Source organism: Mastomys coucha, unplaced genomic scaffold (genome assembly GCF_008632895.1).
Source record: "Mastomys coucha isolate ucsf_1 unplaced genomic scaffold, UCSF_Mcou_1 pScaffold6, whole genome shotgun sequence".
NCBI lineage: Eukaryota > Metazoa > Chordata > Mammalia > Rodentia > Muridae > Mastomys > Mastomys coucha.
This window is the reverse complement of record NW_022196912.1, coordinates 98,079,407-98,100,147: the sequence shown is the minus strand read 5'-3', so window position 1 is coordinate 98,100,147 and position 20,741 is coordinate 98,079,407. Positions and strand designations below refer to the sequence as shown.

Below are 20,741 nucleotides of genomic sequence, written 5' to 3'. Positions count from 1 at the left end.
CCCCCCCGACCTGATGATTATCTGCTTTCTTATTTGTAGAGTTTTGGATCTAATACTGTCCTATCTGAGGCTGAGAAGGAATCCACAGGGCAATTCCTGTTATTTCTATTATACCTTACGCTGTTTGCCCGTGATTCAGTGGCTGTCCCTCACTGGACAGCCACCCTGCAGAAGACACAATGTGTCCTTCAGATTTGTAGCATGCAGGCTTTCTTCTGATGTCCTCAGACCTGGAGCTCAAAATAAATCTGCATGGATTTCTCTGTAGCACAGAAGAAGACAGGAGCCCCGTATAGATGAGCAGAAGGACATCCCCATAGAATCCTGCTTGCTCACGTGCGGCTTCTCCTCTGCCATATACTGCGAGCCATGTTCACCTGAAGTCTGGGTAGGTGCTCGTGCATGATACACGAGGTCTTGGGGGGGGGGCTAACCTTTCTCCCGGCAGCGAAAGTACTCAGTATTCCTGCTTTTGAAAAGTCCTTTGTCACTGGCTACTAGAATTTTCCTGGTTTCTAATCTTGCCCTGGCTCTTCTCCTTCCCCTCACCCCCCCCCCCCCCCCCCCCCCCCGCCTCCATCCCTCTCTGCCTTTGGTTTTCCTCTCTCAGGACTAGGAGCACACACTCATCTCACCTTCTCCCTGGGAACAGCCTAACCTCTTTGATAATTGAGTCTGCCAAAGCCTTGCCTTCAGGACCTGCTCTCTGCCTCCAGTGGCTGAATGCCCTTTCTTTGCCAAGCAAGGGGGAATTCTGGTGCCAGGTGGTAAGGCAGCGGCTTCTATTGACTTTGTTAGATTTTTAGCCAGAGGATTTCTTACTCAGAACGCAGTGCAAAGTAGGTCTCAGTATGAGCTGAAAGAAGGTGAACCTGAGAAAGCGCTGCCTGTTGGTTATTTTCCTCATCAGATGGCGACCATTCCTAGGCTGAGGTGTGATGTCAGCACTAATCTCACACTCTGCATTTCTTCTGGCAGCTCCACCAGGCTGAGTGGGAATGGATGTTCTGCAGGAGAAGTAGAGCTTCCTTTTCACCTGAGTTTATAGAGCTCCACTTGCTTGGGTAGATTAGACTCCATGGCTGAATCATTTCTTAGGTTAGGCGTCAGTTTTAGAGTAGAAGCTTGGACAATAAAATCAGAATTGTATCACCTACTACAAGGCAGTTAGCACCATAGGTGGAGGATAGAGCACTGAATAGCTTGAGATTAATCAAGTGGCAAGGTGGCCACCCTTTCCCCAGACAATCAGTACATCTTTATCTAGTCAGAGGCGAGTGAGAACATCCATTTTATCACAGTGAATTAGCTTTGGGCACCTGCCTTCTTCCTTTTTCCCCAAATTCTTGACCAAAGAAGGAATAACCTGTTCCCCTACCCTCTACCCAATCTATACTTTCAAGTGCTTGTGTGTGCTAGTTAGAAGACTAGACTCTAAAGCAAATCACGGGTCCTCTTTAGAAGTGATCTAGAGGGGTGTGTCATAACAGCTGGAGGTGTGGGACACCCATGTCATTACACTGGGTGGTCACCATGCATGGGTGAGAAGGAAAGTCAGCCAGGAATGGCAAATGGCCCAGAAAGACTGAACAGGCAGGGCACCGAAGCTCAGTGAGGTGGACTTTGTGGTTTTTAACCCTAATCACGTGTAGAGACAAAGATAAGTTCTTCCAGAGGATGGTGAGGTCCAGGCACTTCAGGGAGGTTTGAAACAAATGAGACTTGTAGCAAAGCTGGCAGAGGACAGGCTGTGGCTGTGGCAGAGCTGTGAGAGAAAATAGCTGAAAAGCTTGATGCTCTGAGCAGCCAGATGTCAGCAGAGCAGTGGGGCAGGCCTTAGACAGGAGCATAGGGAGGAAACTGAAGTGCATTCATAACAGGCTCCACATTACGGAAGCAGGTTGCTAAGGGAGGAAGGAGGATGGAGGACAGGGGATAGGGGGTTGGGAGATGGGGGATGGGGAGAGGGAGCTGACCAGATTCTGATAAAAACAATGAGACCAGAGTATAGTGCCACCACTGATGCCAGAGTGGCAAGAACATAAAGAGAAAACAAACAAACAACAAAAATAACCCCAAACACATATGAACAAATGCAGGGACCTCTCAAAACACATATGAACAATGCAGGGGACCTCTCAAGAGATTTAAGAGCTCTACCCCAGAGGCCCAGAGTTCCTACTAAAGGATGAAAAACAGACAGAGGGAGGGAGGGAGGGAGGGAGAGAGAGAGGGAAAGGGAAGGAGAGAGAGAGAAAGAGAGAGAGAGAGGAGAGACAGAGACAGAGAGACAGAGAAACAGACACAGAGGCAGAGAGACAGAAAGGGAAGTCAGACAAACACAGAGAACAAAATATTTAAAGAATAAATTTTTAAAAATTTAGAAATATGAATTAAAATGTACCTAAACAGTTAAAAACAAGAGGCAGAGACAGAGAGTCAGAGACACAGACAAAGGGGGCAGACATATACACAGAGAAAAACCTTTAAAGAATATTTTTCAAAGACTTTAGAAATATGAATTAAAATGTACCTAAACAGTTGACAAGAGGGGGGGAGGGAGGGAGGGAGGGAGGGAAGGAGGGAGGGAAGGAAGGAGGGAGAAAAGCATGGAAAATACAGAAACAGTAAACAGAAGCATTTAGGAACAGGGGGAGGAAGAAAAAAGACACCCTGAGTTAATGAAAGTTTTAAATTCTTGGGTTAGAATGGAAGAAACTATACAAACCCCCATGCAGTAGTTTGAATAGGACACATCCCCTACAGACTCAGGCACTTCGGATCCCAAGCCAGTGCTGTCCTTCAGGGAGACTTAGGTTCTAAAGCCTTGTTGGAGGAGGTATGCCATTGGCAGCAGGCTTTGAGAGCTTATGGCTTGTCCTACCCAGTTTTCACTCTCTCCTTCCTGCTTGGGGTTCAGCATATGAGCTCTCAGCTTGCTGCTCCAGCCACCATGAGTGCTACTCATGCCTGCCACTTTTCCATGATGTTGACGGACTGTTAACCTATGGAACCACAGCCCACGCAAGCTCTCCCTTCTATAAATGACCTTGTCATGGTGTTCCATCCCAGCAACAGAAAAGTAAACTGATGCACCTGGTCACACCAGAAACAGAATTTTAAAAGTAGATGTCTACTTACACACTATTTGTTCTCTTAATGGGGGTAGAAATGTAAGTTCAGAATATTGGTTTAAAATACATCACACTAATGTACCTCTAGGAAGGGGGCATTATGGGAAGGCAGGAGGAAACTTCTGCTTTCAAGAACACACATACCCTGCAATTAGTGATCTTTTAAACTCAAACCGTGTAAAATATAATTATGACTAGAACAGAAACTAGAATTTGAAGAGGCAATACAAAAGCTTATTAGGAAATACAAAGTTGAGGAAGGTGAAAAGAAATCAAAAAGGAGAGAGGAAATCAGGAAAAAGACAAGCCAATACAAACAGTACTTTTGTATCCTGATATTGAAAGCTAAGCCACCACTGGGGAAAAAGAGGAAGGGACAAGTTGGTGGAAAGTCACAGAAGGATGAATTTCTCTAATCATAGGAAATATCCTCAAGTAAGATTTTTCTACACTAGTGAAGAAACTGAAGGCAAAGTGAGATTAATTTCAATCTATTGGGTTTAAGAATTAAGAGAGAGCCGGGTGGTGGTGGTACAAGCCTTTAATCCCAGCACTTGGGAGGCAGAGACAGGCGGATTTCTGAGTTCGAGGCCAGCCTGGTCTACAGAGTGAGTTCCAGGACAGCCAGGGCTACACAGAGAAACCCTGCCTCAAAAAACCAAAAAAAAAAAAAAAAAAAAAAAAAAAAAAAAAAGAATTAAGAGAGAAAGATTGTTCATGCTGAGTTGGAAAGGATGGGGACCTCTAAATAGAGGCATAGAAAAGGGGGTTCAGGGTTATTTAAGAAAATCTGGGACATAAGCCAAAATCAAAATATGCACTCTATTTCAAGTAATTCTACCTTTGTACAATTTATAATAAAAAACGAATTAGATTTAGGTATAGGGATGTTCCCTGAATTGTTTATATTACAGAAAAAGACATGAGTTAAATAGTTGTGTCCTGGAGGTTGGTTAAATAAATTTTACTTCATTCATGCCAGGGGACATTATGCAAATATTAAAAAGGATAAGGTGGATTAGTATGTGTTTATATATTGCTAATTAAAATAGCATATATATGTGTATACATATAATGAACATAATTGCATTAGAGCATATTTTCTGTGTATGAAAATTTAAAGAGATAGTAACTAATTCAGAGCCTCTCAAATGTTTTGAGTTCATGGCACCCTTAAAGTCTTGGTAAGTTTTATAGTGTCCCTGAGCCCAAAGAAACCTGTAATATTTTAGTTTATCTAAGGTAGAATCAGTCAACTTACATGAATTAGTATTCTGGTAACTTAGCAACTATATGAAATACACACATATAGAAGGAAAAAAATGAGTTAATTTCATTCTTAACCCCACTCCTGGCTGGTTTTGATGTTAAACTCACACAAGCTAGCATTGTCTCATAAGAGGAACCTTAACTGAGAAATTGTCTCCACAGATCAGGCAAGCCTGCAGGGCATTTTCTTAACCAGCGGTTTGATGTGAGAGGGTCCAAGCCATTGTGGGTGGTGTCGCCACTGGCTGGTGACCCCAGGTTCTATAAGAAGGCAGGCTGAGCAAGCCACATGGAGCAAGCCAGTAAGTAGCACTCTTCCACGGCCTCGTCATCAGCTCCTGCCTCCAGGTTCCTGCCCTGTTTGAGTTCCTGCCCTGACTTCCCTCAGTAATGGACCTGTTACCTGGAAGTGTAAGCAGAATAGTTTCCTCCCTGAGTTGCTTTGGTCATGATATCTCATCACATCACTATTAATCCTAACCAAGACAGTCTTGATGTATATATGTCTGTTACACATGTTAGTATATATGTTAGTCCATGTCAATTTTTTGCACAGCATAGCTTTGTAATCACAAAACTTCTCTGAAAACTTAGATTTGCAAAGATGTGACATTAAAAAGGAAGGGATGTGGTCTGATCCTCACACGGAAGCAACCCAAGCCAGTGTGGACATCAGATGTCTCCTCGGAGTCTGTCCGTGGTGCTCAGAGGACCACCTGGGAGTCCTCTCTGTGCCCAGCACCCTGCTGCGGGGTGGGAACCAGGACATCAGACTCTTCCTGGAGGGCAGGTCGGAGGAAGAGAGGAGTTTCCTTCTTTATGCACATCAGGATAGATTAACTTTTTGTTTTGTTTTGTTTTGTTTTTTCAAGACAGGGTTTCTCTGTGTAGCCCTGGCTGTCCTGGAACTCGCTCTGTAGACCAGGCTGGCCTCGAACTCAGAAATCTGCCTGCCTCTGCCTCCCAAGTGCAGGGATTAAAGGCAGGCGCCACTACCACCTTTCTAGATTAACTTTTTATAGTAAGCATCTAGGACTTTTATTAAAAGAGAAAGACAGCACTGGTGTCACAGAGAATGAAAGAAGAAATTGGAGGGCAGAGGCAAAGGAGTAACACACAGAACTGTGCCCGCATATCTAGGAATTATGACTGTGCCCGAGTCTCCTTCAGCTGTTAAGTCAACACACGTGCTTCCCACCCAGGGCAGAGCAGAGGAGTGCTGCTGAAAGTATGGACGCCTATGACCTCAGAAGGCCAGTGTGAGGCCAGCCCCAGCCCAAGAGACTCTGCCTGGGCTCGAGCCTTAAGGCTGCTGCATTCCAACTGTGCATCCTCGGACAGGTTCATCAGCTCCGCTCTGCCTCGTTGCCTTGCATTCTCCACAGCGAGAACAATGTTCTTGATATATTAATGTTAGACAAGGATTTAACTTCTACTCACTAGTCCCCTAGCCCCTCTGCTCCCTGCCTTCTGAGGAACACCTAGATGTATTCATCCAACCATTGTTGTTAAATCAACTTGTACCAGCTGAGGGGGTTTGGTGGAAAGTGCTGAGAGATAGGGGATGACCTAGAGAAGGGCTAGCTAGTATTGCTGTGATCTGAGATGAAGGGGACTAGTTGAGGCAGCAGAGCCTTCCCTTCCAGCCATCAGAGCCATGAAATGCTGAGGAGTGGTTTTAGCTGCCACAGACACAGGGAACCCACGTACAAATCAAAAGCCGCAAGGAGGAGAGAACCTTGAGCAAGCAGATGTCAGTGCAGAAGGATACTCAGGCCTTTTTTCTTCTAGTCTCATTCAAGTTAAAATAGGGAATAAGTCTAATTGCATTAGACTATGGATTTCTTTCAACACCCCCCATCCCAAACCTTTGCTTGCTTGTTTGTTTGTTTGTTACCTCATCTCTATGTCCCATAAGGTGATGTCATCGCTGATCCAAGGATTAGATGGCTCTGCTGGTGTTATGAAAGGGTCATACTCCACATACTGCTCCGTGTAAGCGATTAAGCTGTTAGGAGGAAGCAAGGCAAAGAAGAACTGATTTCCTAGGCAAGCACGCACGTAGTGCTATCCCACGCCAACAACAACAGTGCTCGAGGGAAAAACCCACTCCCACTCCTGACCAGCTGAGCCGCTCTCAGCTGCCCGGTTCTGAACACGGCAGGTTTGCTCTGTTACCGTAAGTTCTAGTATACACACACTGATATCCTTTCCCAGCACTTGACTCGTTCCTTGGAACCACGATGCCTCTCCCACGGCATGCACCAGCTTCACTAATACAGAGGTCACCACCTCCAAAGATTATGGATTTCAAAAAGATAAGTTGAGTCCACAGTGAATTCCACAGTTCTGTTGGAATTCCCCAACCTAAGGATACACTTCCTGTACAGACTTTTAAATCCCACCCGATCAGGCGTTCACATAGGTTTAGTCTCAAAAGTTACTTAGTTTTTCTAGCTAAATAGTTATAACGTAATATATGTGACTGGCCAACATGTACATAGAAAATAGGAAATGGCACATGTGCGCGCGCATGCGCGCGCGCGCACACACACACACACAAATATGTGTGTGTATATGTCATAAGCCTGGTGAACCTAACTGCCTATCACACAATACTAAATTGTCATTTGGGGCAGGTAGGGAGCAATGGCCTCAGCTGTTTCCCCCAGCTTTTCTCACAGAAGCATCTGCTAGCCATCTTTTGATTCTTCCTGCATATGAGCAGCACTCAGATAAATCTGACTCTATGTTTCCAAAGCATAAGCTTTTGTAACTGTTCTTGATATATCAATTGTAGACAAGGATTTAGCTTCTACTCACTAGTCCCTAGCAACCCTCACTCCCTGCCTTCTGATGAACTCCCAGATGAATTTACCTACTTACTGTTGCTAATCCAGAGTCCACATTACTAATTTGGATACAAGGGTTGGCTGTCAGCTAACAGCATCCTACTCTGCTCCAATGTTTGAGCAAATCTGAAACACCTGGAAATAGATTATTTTTTCTCCCACATCTTGTATCGTATCAGATCCTCCGTCAGGGTTTCCCTGCCTCTAGATGGTGTTTTCTCCACAGCGCTTAGTCCCTGACCACTATCTGTACTGCTGGCCCCTTGGTCCTGACACAAAACCGTCCTCTCTGGCTCTTGCTTTTACTATTTAGCTGTGATGAAGCACATCATATAGTAGCTTTCTAACAAAGGTTCTCAAGAGCTAAAAATGAGTATCTGAGGTCTAAAAATGCCTGTCAGTCTCTGTATTTGATGGATAGTGGTGGACATAGGTCACCATGTTGAAAGTCACCTCCTTCAGAGGCTTGAAGGCATTACTCTACACTTTTGGTGCCTGGTGTCACTCCTGAGAACTCTGGGTCCACATGGACTATTGTTACTTTGTCAGCTTCTCTCTATGTGGATGTAGGGTCTCCTTATTGCTAAAATGCTCTGCAATTTCATGATGGCCCTTCACCTGTTGTTTTCATTCATACTAAACACAATATCAACTATGTTTTAAAAGACACCTGTAAATTTTATTTCTTTGCTGTTCTAATATCCATAATCCCCAACTTGTTCAACAAGTTTTAATTAACATATGAACAGCCTGAAGCATGAGTCCAGTGTTTCTTTCAGTATTTCATATCCTTGTTTGACTGTCTTTTGACCTGTCTAGTTATGTTTTTAAGAAGAACGTGGACACAGTCTCAAGACTTTACTCTTATCATAGTGCCAAGTTTCTCATTTAATTGATGAAATGTCTTTTCCTATATCAAAGGTCACTAATCTTTGATATTTATTGTGTTTCTTCTGTTGATTGAGTTGCTTTGGGTTCTCCCAGTCCCTTCCTTCTGTCTGAATATGTAAATGATGTCCCTTCAGTCTGGGGCGTTCCTTGAGGATCTGGAAAAACCATGGACATTCATTTGTACTGAAGACTCAAGTGCAGAAGCCTGCTAGAAGGGTGGGTGTGCATGGGGACTGAGTCTGTAAACTGATGGCATCCTGGGCAGGTCACAGGCCGCCTGCTTGTTTCTTAATTAAAGCTCTCAACTACTGAGCTAGAGTCTTTCCTCTGAGGACATTTATTTTTCTCTAAGCACATATCCGCAAGCCATTTCTGCAAGGTCCACATGATAAATGCTTGAGGCCTTATGGGCCAGACAGTATTTATCTCAGCATTTATACTGTTTACAGTGAGAGGTGGGGAGTACCACCTCTCCCCATCTCAGAAACCTCCTAGTTCAGTAAATAGAATATCCACTTATCTCAGCTCTTCCACCGTTATTATGCGGGTGTGAGGCAACACCCCTCTCCAACCCAGAAGCCCCACGCTGCAGTAGAAACATCTACCATCTCTTTCGTCTTCATTTGGCCTCAATGATGCCGACTATACCTGAGTTCTGAGGTTATGTGTCCCACTGCCTCCGGAGAGTGGGGGGACTGGTTCTCAGGGGGCACAGGGTGGTCTAAGAACGGAAGTCTCGAGAGGCAGAATGAGTTTGTTTGGACGCTATCAGCTCGTGCCTCACTCTTGCCTCCCATGGTCCTCTTGGACCACCTGACTCCAGGGGTCAGCCGTCTCACTTTCTAACCACGCTTCTGTTCCAGTGTGTGGATTACAATGCTCATCATTCTGACCCCAGCCACTTTCTTTCTGATCAAATTCCAAAATATTATAAGCTATCAAAGGCACACAATTCTAGAAACCAGTTGAGAACAATCCTAACACTTGGGAAAATGAGACAGGAGATTGTGAGTCGTAGGCTAGCCTGGGCTATTTAGAGAGAGCCTCTATAACAAAACGAACCAACCAACCATACAAACAAAAACTGCAAGCAATAACATCTATTATACCCGATGCCCAACTGAAAAAGTCAAATGTTTGTACATACAGAAATGAAGGCCTATGGATTGTTTTTCCGTCTCTTTCTTTCTCAGAAAAATGTGTTGAACCCATTAATCTGACAATTTGTTAAGGCTGAGTTTAAGGTGGGTGAAGGATCCACCTTTTCCTGGGCACTGGATAGGTATTAGACTCTATTCAAGCACTGCTAAAATCATGGTCAGTGTTAATCAGACACTTTTTAAGCTATTTTAGGCGTACGCTAAGCCTGGCAACCTGACTTCCAAATTAGCAGCTATCGACTCGCCCCTTGCTACCCTCAGCAAAGGACTGGGTCTAACAGCCAGCTGGATTAGTTTTTCACACCGGCAGCCTCTGGCTTACAAACTCTATGGATGGTTTGGGATAAATTATGAAAATATCGTAGCTGATCAGCCTGGATCTTACAGGCACAGTCCCAGTCGGGGCTGCTTGAAGCAGTTTGTGCCAGACTTTTTGTTATCAGAACAGTCTGTGAACTCTAGATGACCCTACAACCATTTCCGCTTTGGCCAGAGGAAGAGCGCTTCCCCTGATGGAAGGACTAATTATTGTGACAGGGGCTAAGAGGTAAAGACTCCTGGCCCCCCCCCCCCCCAAAAAAAAAACCATAAGCTTCAATGATTAGGACTAGAACTAAGAGGCAAGATTCTGATTGGCCCAAACAGACTGTTGTAATTGGTCAACACTCAGGGCTCCATAAACGGTCTGCGCAGGCTTACTCAGAGAGTAGGCTGGGACACGCTCTTCTGCCAGACCTTCTCTGCTGTTGCCACCTTTGGCCCGATTCAAAGGATTCTCCACAGTGATATTTTCTTGCATACTTTGAGTAGTGTCACAGAACTGGTGGCACCAAGAAAGAGACAACGGAGAGTGGTGGTGACTACAGCAGCTGCTACATAGCTGAAAGAGGGGTATAGTGGTCTTGATTGTTTTATGGCTGAGAAAGAAGTGGCCACAGACCCAGACATGCCCAGCAGCGTTGGCCCCCACTGCCTAGCAGCCCTGCCCATCTGATCATCCCACCTTCCTGGCTGAATGCCCAATAGTGGCAGACACTGGCTTCCTAAGTGGCAATCATTAATACTCTGGCTCCTAAAAGATGTCCCAGGGGAGGCAGACATCCTGAGTCATCTCTGCAGCAGGCTGGCAGCTGAGATCCAAGATCTGAACGCATCCAGGAAGAAGAGGGGAAGCAGTTCAATAAGAGAGCAGAGGGGCGTCGAAAGCATAAACAGCTATAAGGAGCTGGACAACAACCTGTAGGCCCTATTCACTACAAGAGTTCCAGAGAACTGTCCAGTTTTCAGTTTCCAGGTTGAATGGTGTCACATTGGATGCTTCCAAGAGCCAAGGGTCCCAAGGCCTGAAGCTTGTGTAGGGCTTAGAATAATCACAGGGCTAAGGCTCCATACCTAAGAGCCTAACAAGGACCCTGACAATGGAGAATGCCACTTGCTACTGCTCCCTGATGCCAAACCCTGAGGGAAACAAAAGTTGCCAAAGGCCGGCATTTGAAGGGTGACTGTGAAAGTTAATATCATCAGCTTGATAGGATCTAGAATCACATAGGAGACAGGCCTCTGGGTGTCCCTGTGAGGTGTTATTTAGATTAAGTTTAGCGTCTAGACATGTCTGCGAGAGGTTATCTTCGTTAGAGTGATTGAAGTGGGTGGCACTATTCCCTAGGCATGGGGCCTGGACTGCATGAAGTGGGTAGCACCTTTCCCTAGGCTGGGGTTCTGGACTGCATGAAGTGGGCAGCACCATTCACTAGGCTGGGGGCCTGGACTGCATGAAGTGGGCAGCACCATTCCCTAGGCTGGGGGCCTGGACTGCATGAAGTGGGCAGCACCATTCACTAGGCTGGGGGCCTGGACTGCATGAAGTGGGTGGCACCATTCCCTAGGCTGGGGGCCTGGACTGCATGAAGTGGGCAGCACCATTCCCTAGGCTGGGGGCCTGGACTGCATGAAGTGGGTGGCACCATTCCCTAGGCTGGGGGCCTGGACTTCATAAATGGAGAAAGCCAGCTGAGCAGCGGCAGTCATGCCTACTTCCTGATTGTGAGTACAATGTGACCCGCTGTCTCAAGCTCCTGCCACCAGAGCTGCCCTGGTGTGATCGGCTGTCCTCTCAAACTCTGAGCCCGAATAAGCTTTTCCTTGCTTTGGTTGCTTCTGTCAGGCTAATCTATCACAGCAATAGGGAAAGTCATACCCCTTCTCCTTGACCCCTGTCCCAAGTAGAACAAGAAAACTTTCTGCTATCTGATTAGTGAGAAGTTCATATTATTTTTACTCAGTTAGTGACATGTTGGGAGGTGTGAAGAAAAAGAATTGTTTATTATATATAATTATATATGTTATATATATAAACTAGTTCATATTTTATTTATTTAGTGACTTTGGGGGAGTAAAGAAAAAGAATAGTTTATTATATATAATTATATATAATTTATATAAAGTTTATATGCTTTACTTAGTCATCTTTATATTAGACACAGGGTTTTAATATAGTATTAGTATGGCATAGTTTACTGCTTTTATATAGGTTTTTTTCTTTTACTTCTTCTTCTTCCTCATCTTCTTCCCCTTCTTCTTCTTCTTCTTCTTCTTCTTCTTCTTCTTCTTCTTCTTCTTCTTCTTCTTCTTCTTCTTCTTCTTCTTCTTTTTCTTCTTCCTCTTCTTCTTCTCCTCCTCCTCCTCCTCCTCCTCTTCCTCCTCCTCTTCTTCCTTCTCCTTCTTCTTTTTCTTCTAGGACCTTAAAGTCTCCTAAAAATTCCAGTTTTGAAGCCCTCATTCTCAGTGCAACAGGGTTCAGAAGCAGAGTCCCGGATGTTGAACAAATCACAAAGGCTCTGACCTCGTGAATGGACTGTCTTTCTACAGATCCATAATCTCATAGGCTACAGTGAGGAGTGGAAATTTAGGAGGCAGAGCTTCACCTGAGGAAGTAGGTCATTGGGATCATGACCCCAAAGGGTGCATTTTGTTTTAGTTCTTTTTTTTTCCTCATCCCCTGTCTTAACTTCTGAGCTACTACGAGGTACATAGTTTTGCTCCACCACGATGTTCTGCCTTATCACTGGCTAAAAAACAACACAGCCAATGGACTCAAACTTCTGAAGTTGTGAACTAAACCTTTCCTCTTTTAAGTTGGTTTCCTCAAGTATTTTGTCATAGCAACTTATACATGCTGAGTGATACATATCTTGAGTATTTATTTGGAAATCTTATCTGTAAGAAGAATAAAATGGTCCAAAGGTATACACATGTTTTACAATTACTTATCCACAATGCAAATTTTCTTTTTCCCTAAGAAGAGCTGGCTGCGGGTCAGCAGTTTCCTCTACCGCAGTAAAGTCACAGCCACAGTCCCTATCACTAAACTGCAAAGGGCAAACAGGGTCCACCGTTAATGCTAAGAATATAAAGGTGTTAGGCAGAGGCACCATTGCTACAGGAACTGTGGTCCTTACGCTGCAACCCAGGTGTCCCCGCAAGCTGTTGTGAATGCGGACTCCCAGCTCCTGGGCTCTACTGAGTCAATCTTCACATTAATAAGGTTCCCAGGCAACTCATATACAAAAGTGTTTAAAAATCTGACCGATTTTTTTTTTTTTTTTTTTTGGTTTTTCGAGACAGGGTTTCTCTGTATAGCTCTGGCTGTCCTGGAACTCACTCTGTAGACCAGGCTGGCCTCGAACTCAGAAATCCACCTGCCTCTGCCTCCCAAATGCTGGGATTAAAGGGGTGAGCCACCACCACCCGGTCTGATTTTTTGAAGAGCGCAGGCTATGCAATGTTTTCCTCACTAAGCCATAATGAAGGAGGGGCTGGGGAGATGGCTCAGTGGGGAGAGTGCTTGCTGTGTAAACAGGACGACCTGCATTTAGATTCCCTAATTACCATGTAGAAACATGGGCATGATGGCTCTGCCTGTAACCTCAGTGTTGAGATGGAGACAGGATGATGCCTGGAGTCGGCCAGCCAGCCTTGATGAATTGGACAGCTCTAGGTCCAGGGAGTAATCCTGTCTCAAAAATTAGGGTGGAGAATGACATTGACCTTTGGCCTTCACATGTGCACACACACCACCCAGAATCTCCTGGGAAGAGAATCTCAATGAGAAGCTGGCTAAATCAGACTGGCCTGTGGGTGTGACTGGGGGGTATTGTCTTGATTTCATTGATTGAGGCAGGAAGCTCGACCCACTGTGGGCAGGACTTTCCCCTGGGTTTGGGTCCTGAGTGGTATTAAATGAGTGGAGTGGTAGCCATGCATGCAATCGCCCTCTATGCGCTCAACTGCGAATGGGACCAGATGCTTCAAGTTTCTAGCTTAAATTGCTGTAGTGATGGAAATGACGGAGTAACCGGGAATTGTAAGATGAGCAAGCCATTTCTCTCTTAAAGTTACCTTTGTCAGGGTGTTTGATCACAGAGACAGGAAGGAAAACTAGGATGCACATGCATGAACCTGTTCGCCCGTGCACGCATGAACATGCACACGTGCGCACACACACACACACACTCATGCGCCATAACGAAGGAAACTGCTAATGCTAGCTTTAAAGGTGGCTGTTGATTTCCTGACACCTCAGAGCCTCCTTGCCCTCCTAAGTATAGAGCATCCACAGCAGGGCAGACGAAGCAGTAGCTCACATTGGAAGGCTTTTATTTTAGTTCTTGGTTGGGTCATTTGTCTGATTTTTATGAAGTTCACACTATTGGACACACTGGCTTTGTTGAATACTCAAGACCAATGTGACAAAAAAAAAATTGAAAAAAAAAAAACAAACAGGAAAATCTTTCAAAAAAATCTTGAACATCTCCTGCGGATACAGATACATGATTGAAGCCACCAGGCACACTGGAGGCTCATCATCACCTGTCCTGTGAGCCTCCTTTGAGGTTTGCATCCTCAGGTAGGGACTCATCTGAGAGAACTTTATAGAGCAGCAAGAATAAAGTGCAGGGGAAGTGTGCTCAGGACGCGCCCCTGTGGGACAGGAGCAGGACGTGTGACAGCCCACAGCAGCAGCCACTCCATTGCCACCGGACTAATCTTACTCACCCCGAAAGAAATGGCACTGATGTCACAAGTTATCACAGACTTAGTGGCTTTAAATAGTGTGAGTGTGTACTCAGCCCCTTAAATAGTGTGAGTGTGTACTCAGTCCGTAAGTAGTGTGAGTGTGTACTCAGCTCCGTAAATAGTGTGAGTGTGTACTCAGCTCTGGAGGCTGGAAGTTTGCAATCAAGGACTCATCAGGACTGTGTTCCCTCCCAAGAGTCCAGAGGGAATCATTCTTGCTTATTGAAGCTTCTGGTGGCTCTAGGAAGTCCAGTCTTCCCTTGCATTACTCCAGTCTGTCTCGTCTCCAGTGGCCTTCTGCGTCTGCAACTTGACCTCTCTTCTCACTTCATCCTATCGCTTCTCTTTGTTTTTTTTTACTTTCCCTTCTCCTCTTCCCTCCCCTCTCTTTCACCCCTCCCTTCTCTTCTCTTCTCTTCTCTTCTCTTCTCTTCTCTTCTCTTCTCTTCTCTTCTCTTCTCTTCTCTTACCTTCTCTTTGTTTCCTAATATGAATGGGTTATCATTGGGCTTAAGGTTCTGGAAAATCCATCTCAAGATCTTAAAATAAATATATTATTTGAAAATCTCACACATGTGTACAATGTATTTTGCTCAAACACACTCCTATCCCTCCCGCCCCATCCAACTTCTTCCATTCCCTGTCTCATCCTACCCTCCCAAGTTCATGGACTCTTTCTCCTTAACCAACAGAGTCCACTTAGGGCTTCCTGTATGTGCATGTATGCAGGGCCATCCACCAGAGCATGGGCAACCCACCAGGGCCATTTAGTCACATCTGCAAGGATGCTTCCCCTACATGGAGCCACACTTTCAGGTCCCACAGGTCAAGACCTGGCCATATCTGTTAGGGGAGAAGAGGGTGGAACTATTCAACCTTCTAGCAAAGAAAATGTGAACAGCAGAGAGGTTATAGAGGACAATTCTGGGTCACCTGACTGCTTAGACAAGTTTTCACCTACAAACCTAAATTCTGCTCAAGGGGTGAGGATGACAGGTCCTGCTAAGGTATTCCTGAGTGTCTTAGGGATGAGGGGATACTGGGAGACTCCCTGATTAGGAGACTCTTGGATATCCATGGTGGTATTAGAATGAAGCTGACAGATCTTCCTTCCTTCCTTCCCTCAGCCATGGGCTCTGTCCTTCCAGGATATCTGCCTTGGTCAATACAAGGATGTCTTCCTCAGTTGGCTTTGTTTCTCAAAGAAATGATACCTGCTTGACAGCTCAAGGCAAAGAAGTGAGACATCCTTATCTAGTTAAATTACAAATTGGGGGATTTTTTTTTTAAAGCTAGAAACAGACTTTCCTGGAACAGACCATGGGACTTGAATAAGCAAGTTTTCTGTTCTTTTCTCTACCCTTCTCAGGTTTCTGAGGGTTGGGCTGGGATTTCCAACCTGAAAGGAGACATCCAACTCCAAAGGTCAGGGCCCAGGGCTAAGTCTCTGGGTGGAGCTCTGAATGAGAACAGGGACAGTGTAAGAGCAGGGGAAAGCCCCAGGAAAGGCTGGATGAGAATTTAGGGAGCCCTTACGCATTCACAATAATGAGGCTGCCTGTCTGACAGCACACAGGCAATGGAGGCCACTGTCTAGAACTAGCCTATGGCAGCAGAATCTCAAAGGGCCAGGCAGTAACTTAGAACTGTGAGGATTTGGCCATCTTGACATACAGGTTTTAAACCTTGTCTTTTTAGAGATATTTGAGAACAAACTGGGAATGGATGTGTTTTCAGAGAAGAAGGTAGAAGAGGACTGATGAGACTGAATGGTGATTTGGGTCCAAGACAATGGGACCGAGGGCACAAGGCAGGGGCTCTGTAACAGGTAGTAGGTATGAATGGAATTGTTCCCATGGCCAGTCCCACATCATGTCCCCTGAGATACGGTCCAAACAAGCATTAGGATAGATTTAGGAGGAACACATGGGAAAAGTGTAGAAGCTTCTCACTGAAATCCCTAGTAATCTGAATGTAAATTAAGATAATGACTAAAGTTAATGCCACAGTAACAGCGATAGGTGGAATTAGTCATGAGGGACTAATGAAGTTGGACACAGGCTTCATAAGGTGTCAGGAAATCATATGGCAAAGTGTAGCCCAGTGTTATATTTCATGCAATTGGTTGAACTGTCAGAAGCAGCCATGTATGTCACCAGAGGAAAAGATGCTTAGAGATATAATAAGGTTGTTAAAGATGATGAAGGTAAATAGTCTGATATAGAGAATCTTAGCAAAAAGGAGATAATGGGTTGCATGTTTATTCCTAATAATACTGAAATAAGTCACCCAGACTCAGTAGAATAAAATAGCATTAATGTACCAGCCTGGTTTTGAGGGCCAGAGTCTGGAGCGGGTCTCACTGAGTTAGAATTGGTGTCAGGTGGGGATTATTTCTTTGGGGTGGGGGAAATTCTAGAGAGGAATTTGTTTTCTTAGCCCATCGAGCTTCTAGGGACTTGTCACTTGCCTTGGCTTATGGTTCTTTCCATCTCCAAACTCACCAATAGCTGACTGAACCTTTATACATCCCATCTCCCTGCGACTGATGTTTCTAGCTCTCCTGTCTATCTTGTAAGGATGCTTATGACAGTAGCTGACCCACCACGTGATGAGGATAACGCACATATTTTAAAGTGTACCTATTGGCAGCCTTAACTCCTGCAATCTCTGTCTCTCTTTCCATATAGCATAAGCTAACTTCAGGCACTAGGATGTGCTTGTCTCTGAAGGACGACATTTCTGCCTGCCACGGGTGTCACTTTAGAGGAATTGGTACAGAAGCCAGGAGACTCAGTCACCTCCAGAAAGAAGTGGATGTAGACTTGGGAATGGTGGCCACATGCTGTGTTGCATTGCCATCCCCACAGTCCATACCAACAGAACTAGTGTTCAAGCATCTATGCTCCTTCCTCTGACTTGTCCATCACTCCATGGAAAAGATAGGAGCCAGAAACAGCATTATACCCCCTCCTTTCCTCTCTCCCTTCCTTCCTCTCTCCCTCCCTCTCTCTTTCTTCTTTTTCATTGGCATTGATTCTGTGCTGATTAATTTATGTCAACTGGAGTCATTTGGAAAGAGGAAACCTCAATAGAGAAAATTCCTCCTGGGCTGTAGGCAAGCTTGTGGGGCATTTTCTTAATTAGTAATTGATGGAAGAGGGCCTAGCTCACTGTGTGTGGTGCCACTCTTGTGCTATAAGAAAGCAGGCTGAGCAAACCAGTAAATAGCACCCCTCTGTGGCCTCTGTATGAGCTCCTGCCCCCAGGTTCCTGCCCTGCTTGAGTTCCTACCTTGACTTCCTTGATTGCTGTACTATGGATTGATGGAACTGTGAATAAAATAAACCCATTCCTTCCCAAGTTAATTTTGGTCATGGTGCTTCATCACAGCACTAGAAATCCTAACTAGGACAAATTCATTGTACATTGTTATGGGTTTCATGGAGAAATCTTCATTCAGTCACATTATATATTTTGACCATACTCATCTATTTCTCCTTTCCCTGTTGTTTCTTCCTCCTATTAATTCCTCAGACTATACTATATACTATCTATTATGTAATATATATATATGCATATATATACATGTATGTATATGCACATATATACACACATATATGCATATATACATATATTATATATACACGTATATATGCATATATACATATATACATATATATACATACATATATATGTGTGTGTTACTATATATATATATATATAGTAACACACACACACACACACACACACACACACACATATAAAATCTGGGATCCACAAGGGAGAGAAAACTTGATGCTCATCTTTCAGACTCTGACTTATTTTGCTTAGCATGGTGTTCTCCGGAGTGATGTGCATTTTCTTGGACACTCATATTGGTGGCTCTGCAAATTTCACAGTCTGTTGCCTCAGTTGCTTTGCTGTTTTTTGAGGGTGCTAGTATTCTTAGAGAGAGTGAGATAGGGCTTCTTCTACAATTGGGGTAACAGAGGATGGAGAGGACATGAGAAAATTCCTTGTACCAGGGAGACAGGAAAAGTTGCCTCTCTTCCCTTCTGCTACTCCAGCCCATTAGCTCCAGGCCTGTGTCTGCCTGCTTGCTCTCTTTCCTTCCATCTGTGCTCGGGGTGGGGTAGAGGAAGAGCTCATTCTTCAGGGCTAGAGTTTCCAAGGTGAGGATACAGGAAGAAAACATGGGGTTGACCATCTATATGGGATAAGATCATAATGGAGACCGAAGGGCTTAGGATTTGCTTCTAGATGACCTAATGCCATTTTCTAGTTGTAAAAGGTGGTTCAGAGTGAGGTAGAGGCAGAGGCCAGGAGGACAGTGAGTAAACTGAGCTGAGCTGAGCCTTGGACTGGGTCTCTTAGAAACTATGGGAAGATGATAAGGAGCCTAGTCGGTGAGAAGGTCTCCAACATGGGTGAGGAGGCATAAACGGGGTATCTTACATCCTGCTGGGCTCTGCTCAGCTGAGGTGTGCATCCTGACATGCACACAGGGTTACCAAACACTGCCACTCTTTTACTTGCAAGCTTTGCTTCTGGCTACTGTTGATTTATGCAGGGCCACTTACCTACCCTGGGTGGGGCCAGTGTGCTTTCTCTGAAACTGCAGAGAATGGAGCTTGTCACATCTTCTAGCACATGTCTCTGGTAAGAGATCCCGAGGCTTCACCGAAAGGAGACAGGGCCAGTAGTGCCTGAGAACTCTGAGATGTTAGAGGTTCCGGCTCTTCCTGAACATGGCTGCCAATCCCATGCCCAACTCTGAAACACCTCTTTGCATTCTGGGAGCCAACATATTCTCCTTTTGGCTGAGCCTGAGTATACATTGGTGTTGCTTTGCTTTGAAACCTAACAAATATCCTTGGGATGGGGATGAAGGTAATGGGCATATGAAGACCAAGTTCAATAAGACAGCCATTTTCAGCATTGACTGGGTAGGCTGTCAGTGTCCCAGAGCATGTGCTCTCTGGTAGTGTACAGATCACAAGATGAATGGGCTCTGCCTAGGAGGCCCAAGACAAAGAAAAATGCCAGGCCGGCAATGAAGGAGGCAACCATGACTCATATTTGTGTCTAAAGTCAATGCTAATGACCACAGAAAGACTTGGGGACTGGCATCAAAAGCAAAGAGAAATACAACCAGCGGGATATAAAGGGCTATGTAAGCTGTCCAGTACAGCTGCACACAGGCAGTGATGATCCCTAGGTATATGGCTGTGACAGGCACAAAAGCAGAAACAGAGGTGTTGGAAAACAGAAAGTAAATATAAGAAATCCGGCAGAAGTCTGTTAGGAACAACATCTGTCATTTAGCGCTTTAGAAACTCTTGGCCCCTCACCCCTGACTTCCAATAACTGACTTGTTTTCTTATTTCCAAATGGCAAATTCTCACATCATTAGAAGACAATAACCTACTGAGTTCTGGCAGAGATGCTGCCTGCCATTGCTAGAGGCTTACAACTGGCTCGTGGGGTGGAGACGTGGAGCTAGCTGATTTGTCAGTAAATTTGCCTCATCATCCTGAACAGGTGCTTCCAGGGTGGACCCTCTGTGGCCAGTGTGTCCTTTAGTGCCGTCTCCACCACCTGCTGAAGTCATCAGGCCCCACTGCATCATCGAAGGATGAACCAACACAGAGCTGGCCCCCAAGACATCTTGCCTTTTTTGTTTGTCAAGACAGTGTCCCATGAATCACGGGCTGATCCTGAACTTGCTATGTAGCTGAGGATGGCTATGAACCTCTGAGCTTCCTGCCTCTATCTCCTGGGTGCCATGGTTACAGGTATGTAACCTGGTCTATGAGGAGATGATACTTGGTCTACAGGATGCTGGGGATTGAACACAGAGCTTCATCTATACTAGGCAAGCACTCTACCACCTGAGCTTCATCATGGTTATCCCTGAAAAGTCAGTTTCTGATTATACTCACCTTTCGAGAGGAGGAAGAAGTTATTGACTCAGGTTATAATTAGGGCCTACCTTGATGTATTTGGAAAGGAAGGACATAAGGAAAGGAACTTCAGAAAAATGCCCAGTCTACCTACTTGAGAAAGCTAGGGGCAAGTTTTAGATTCCACCCTCTCTTCCTTAACAGAAAGACTTATAATTTCCTCCTGAATTATGGGTTATGGCACACAAACATTTAGTATATAGGCCAGAGAAAGAGCTGTCTATGACAGTGGGACAATACATAGGAGGGAGGCTCTAGTCTAGTCCCTAGCCCAGCACACATGTGATTTTGGCAGAGACATTGAAAAGGCACAGACATTGGCAATTGCTATAGAAAAAGGTGCCGTGAGGTATGGCTGGCAGCTGTAGACAGCATTACAGTATAAAAAAAAAA

At 44.9% G+C, this 20,741-nt stretch overlaps 1 protein-coding gene across 12 annotated transcripts in view; it reads right to left on the bottom strand.

Annotated features, from left to right (window-relative positions):
* The window catches only part of Rgs6 (regulator of G protein signaling 6), a 559,464-nt gene that overhangs the window by 84,846 nt on the left and 453,877 nt on the right, over positions 1-20,741 (bottom strand). For all 12 annotated transcript variants that reach the window (XM_031356050.1, XM_031356047.1, XM_031356049.1 and 9 more), the window contains exon 13: positions 6,301-6,411. In XM_031356050.1, coding sequence (XP_031211910.1) covers positions 6,301-6,411 — 111 coding nt within the window. The remainder of the gene's footprint in view (positions 1-6,300; positions 6,412-20,741) is intronic.